This window comes from Lepisma saccharinum, chromosome 19 (genome assembly GCF_977018435.1).
Source record: "Lepisma saccharinum chromosome 19, izLepSacc3.1, whole genome shotgun sequence".
Taxonomy (NCBI): Eukaryota; Metazoa; Arthropoda; class Insecta; order Zygentoma; family Lepismatidae; genus Lepisma; species Lepisma saccharinum.
Window position 1 is genome coordinate 28,961,975 of NC_139247.1, and position 4,657 is coordinate 28,966,631.

The 4,657-nt window shown below is 39.5% G+C and overlaps 1 protein-coding gene across 1 annotated transcript; it reads left to right on the plus strand.

The window, feature by feature from the left end:
- Positions 1-2,009: 2,009 nt before the first annotated feature.
- On the plus strand, positions 2,010-4,275 carry LOC146003095 (uncharacterized). The gene is made up of 2 exons (XM_083141267.1): positions 2,010-2,029; positions 2,783-4,275. Exon 2 carries the CDS (start codon positions 2,800-2,802, stop codon positions 4,246-4,248), a length of 1,449 nt encoding a protein of 482 aa, XP_082997393.1. The 5' UTR covers positions 2,010-2,029; positions 2,783-2,799; the 3' UTR covers positions 4,249-4,275.
- Positions 4,276-4,657: the final 382 nt, after the last annotated feature.

The following is a 4,657-nucleotide window of genomic DNA, read 5'->3' on the forward strand; positions in this document are numbered from 1 at the left end:
TAAATTTGAAATATACAGGTGACTTTTTCTGCCAATCACGAAAGGAGCGATGGATCATCTTCGTGACTTGTGGATAATTCAGCATTCCATGGGAACATAAACATTTCAGCATACATCCAAATTAATTCAATTTTTATAATTATTGCATTTAGTCATTATCACAAGGATCTTCGAAACCTTATCAAATGTAACTAGTTCTGGCAAGGAACTTTGCAGACAAATATCTCAAATCAATGACTTGTACAGTGCGTTCAGTTTTGTTCGGGGCCGATATAGTTCGTGACTGCAGACGAAGAGGCATGGCGCAGATGCCGGCATTTCCTATCCATAACGTCAGGATTCTATTTAGGGAAACTTGTTCTGAGATTAAGAGAAACAGAACTTACAACAAAGACCCATTCTATTACATTGCATTCTAATGGAAATTCAAACCTTACCTCCACTACGAGACAAGTCTCCATTGGCATTCTTTACAATAACCTGCTTTGACAACAGTCCCTCGTACACTCTTCTATGCAAGTCCTTATTTGTCAGGGGATCATCGCCAGAATCCTGAATAATTCTCAATTCGCTACCTGAGCCAGATGGAAGTTCCTCATAAGCAAAATTTTCTACGAATTCTTTACACGGAGTTCTCGAAGACAAGTTGGCAAGAATACACTGTCGCCTGTGCGCGGTGGTTAGTGACGCTAACCACAAATTTTATAAGTGAGTGTTTTTTTGTTTTGTTGCTTTGGAGCATGGCACCAGGGCTCTATTCCCGGGGTGGGTGATCTAATTTCAGAAATGTTGTCCCTGCATAAAGCGGCTCTGGGGCTCACCCAGCCTCTAATCAATAGTTATCTGGGAGCAACCCTAGGGGTAAAGACGGCTGAAGTGAGCTGATGAGCGCATCACCTCCTAAATGTGCCTTCATGTCACGGTACTATGTGCATCTTGGGTCCTCCATGTTAGCTCTTTAGAGTTCTCGGGGGTGTAAATTTCAAATAAGACAATGGGGTGTGAACGTCCAGCCCTCCTTCGCTAGACGAGAGAGGAAGTATAAATATAAATATGGTTCTCTCTGGAGGAGGCTGGGAGACAGAGAGTGTTGAAAGAGTATCCTACGTGTTTCAGTGGCCTCCGATCATCTTATGTGAGCATCAGCTAGTCCTGTCGATGCTAAATGGCTTTTACACGCGGTCCAGCCGCGGAGTTATTCTTATGGAGAGTACAAAAACTATGCTGCTAATTTGATAAGTGAACTGCAAGAATCGAGGACATATATATATATATATATATATATATATATATATATATATATATATATATATATATAGGGTTTTCCGTATAGGACGCCGAATTAGAAAATTAAATAAAACTAGGGAAAATATCATGAAAATAGTTATATTTCACATATATGTAAGCAGTAACATCTCCCATTTACTTATGAAAGACAATGTGAGGCATATGTCCACACCTACTGAGTCTGCATGCATTTATATGCTCCACAAAATTATTGATAACCCTCTCGCAGATGTCTGTCTCGATGCCTCCAATCACCCGTATGATTTCCGCCTTCAGTTCCAAAAGAGTTCGTGGTTTGTTGGCGTTCACCAGTGATTTCACAAACCCCCATAAGAAGAAATCACAGGGTGTAAGATCACATTTCTGGTCGCACTGTCTGCGTTGCACTTTCATCACTTTGGTAAAATGTCTTCACAATTAGAACACGTTGCTCAATCGTAAACTGTTATATATCGTAACCACAACAAACGAGTCAAAACAATTGAGGCTACATTAATCAGCATAGCAACAGATACAGACATTGGTAACTACAGGTTTGCCAACTTCGAAACAAAACAATAGCACTCGATTAAAATTCGGCGTCCTATACGGAACACCCTTTATATAGTTTAAAAATATGTTAAGCCTATTTCTGGAATAGCCCTGAAATTAACTTCTAAGATCTTGCCTAAGTTAACTTATTATGGGGTTTTAGTCTGCTGTGGTGAAGAACAAGGTGGGAGACCAGGACTAGCGAGCCAAAGTAATTATTTATTTGTTGTTTTTCTATCAGAATCAACCCAGGTGTGTTAACAGAAACATGTTAGCCAAAGAGCTCTATTTATATTACCCAAATGGTGTTATTAATATTGCCAATAAGAGTACAAAAAATTGTTCTCCGGTCACCAGCCAGGTTAATTCGGCGTTATCATCTAACGTTTCGAGCGCATACATTGCTCTAATCAGGGTATACCTCATACCCTCATGATGAGAGCAATGTATGCGCATGAAACTTTGGACGCTAACACCGACTTAACCTGGCTGATAACTAGGGATGGACGATATTGGAAATTTGATATTGCGATATATCGACACAGACGATACGATACGATATTTTTTCCGTATCGTGATATCGACAATATAGTGACGATGTATCGCTTACACGATAGCTATATTTCGCTAAAATATTGTGACGATATATCGCCAAACACTACTGATAACCCAAGAACACTTGCTCGAATCACGTCGCCAGGGAAGCACAATTTCTATGTTAAAGTTCCCTTGAAACACTGGATTGTTTTAAAATTTCAAAATGATATTGCTCTCAGTATTGCTACATATTTTGTATATTATTTATTTATAAGAAGAAACTTAACTTTTTCGGAAGAGGGTATGTTAGGTTAGAGGACTGGTACAAAGAAAATTCAATTATTGTGATGCTATGTAAGATGTTGCTCTCTCATGACGTCAACAGGGAATACAGTTTTTTCATTGGTTTCAAATTTTGATTTTACAGGACACAAAACTACAAAGATGCCACGACATATTGAAGTTCCTACCTTGTATTCTTGCTCACTGGATGCGTTTTGTAGTGTATTGTTGTCAGAAGAGGTTGAAGAAATTGTGAATGGATCTGACACTTGGCCTTTCGACAGCTACCCTACCAGAATGATAACTGATCTGATGGAGGCTGTTGTAGTTCGAGGTATTGCAACTCATAACCATGCTCCCAGAAATAAGAAGATACTCTTCACTCCATTGATCGAGAGAGGAATAGTCTTTTGGTCAGCGGACGACTTTAAAGTAATGGCATCTCGGTGCTCAAGCTTAACCGAGCTCGTTTTGTGCGGAAGAGTGGGGCACGAATTTTCCGACATTCAGCTGTTTCTTGGAAAGTCTCACATACAGAGAGTAATCTTCATGCTTCAGAACTTTAGTCTTACTTTGAATCACTCAACTCTTCGATGTCCTCCAACAATATACACCTACGTACTCAGGTGCTTCGAAGATAGATTACTTATGAACAAGTTTCCAACTTCAATAGGCAGCTCAGCCACTACAATAGAGTTATATCTATTTGAGGTTTCGCTGACTGTGGAAGACATTGGAACGATCCTTAGCTGTTGTCCTCAGACTCGAGTTCTAAGGAATCCAAAACTTGTAGCAGCTTTGTATAATTTGAACAACGAGCTAGAGGAGAAACCCCATTATCAGCTGGTTAACCTTGATATGGTTTTGGAATCAACTCTTTCTTCTCCAGACGAAGTTTCTGCTGCTGTTGAACTTTGCGTTGATCTTTGTCCCGAAGCAGCAGTTGTGTTCTTTCTTCTAAACGATCCTCTGCCTTTGGAGAACATCTACCAATCTTTGATTTCTCTCGAGCGTTTGGAAGCGTTAAGACTGGGCTGCATTCAGCACAGCTTGACATCCAATGAGATGTTCTACTCTCTCCTTGTAAAGAACAGCAACTATCTAAGGTCTCTCAAGATAGGGCTCTTCAAAGGTCTCGACATGAAGCGTTTGATTTCCTCCTGCCCCAACTTAGAGTGCCTTCAACTCCACGAGAACCGCTTCACTGTCTATAGTCTTCCCGATACACCCCAAGACAACCTGAGGAATCTTATGGAACTAAGAGTGACGAGCACATTCAATCCTAGGATGCCGCTGTGGAGAAAGGTGCTAGTGAGTCCAGCACTTGTCCTTGTGGAACTCTACAATGTTCAGCTTGAAACACCTCTTTTGGATAAAGTTATGCAAAACAATTATTGGCCACGCTTGGTGGTGTTTGTCGTATCCAACTGTGACAATTTAGAATCGAGACACGTTGTCAGCCTCTTACAATCAGAGAATGATCTCTCGCAGCTCTCAGTCTACAACTGCAGAAACTTCATGGAGTCGGACAAAATCACTATACAACAATACATTTTGGAGAGAAATTTGAAAGTTGCTTTCACCTTCAGGAGCTACTATACGCTTGTATAATGTCAATTTTAAGATTTACGAGTTTGACAGTCTACCCTTGTAAATTCAAAAAGTAATTATGAATCAAATAAATATTTCTTTAATTCTGTTCCCAAAAATCAAATCTTATTTTGCTCTGTTCCTACACCACACAAGGAGAGAGGATAAATAATTTTATACGAAAAGATAAATTTCAGCAAGCAGAGTAATTTTTCGTAAGTTTCTTCGAAGTTTGCTTCCCAAAGTAAGCACACTATCTTCTGACCTGAATAACGTATTGAACCAAATTCATAATCTACGCCCTCATTAGGAAACTGACAACTGGTCACAGTAATTGTTATTTCGTTTAATTAAGGAGGTTTAAATTACTGTTAATTACTGTTACGTTACGTTTTGAATCGATTTGTGTTGTACATATTATAGCACTCAA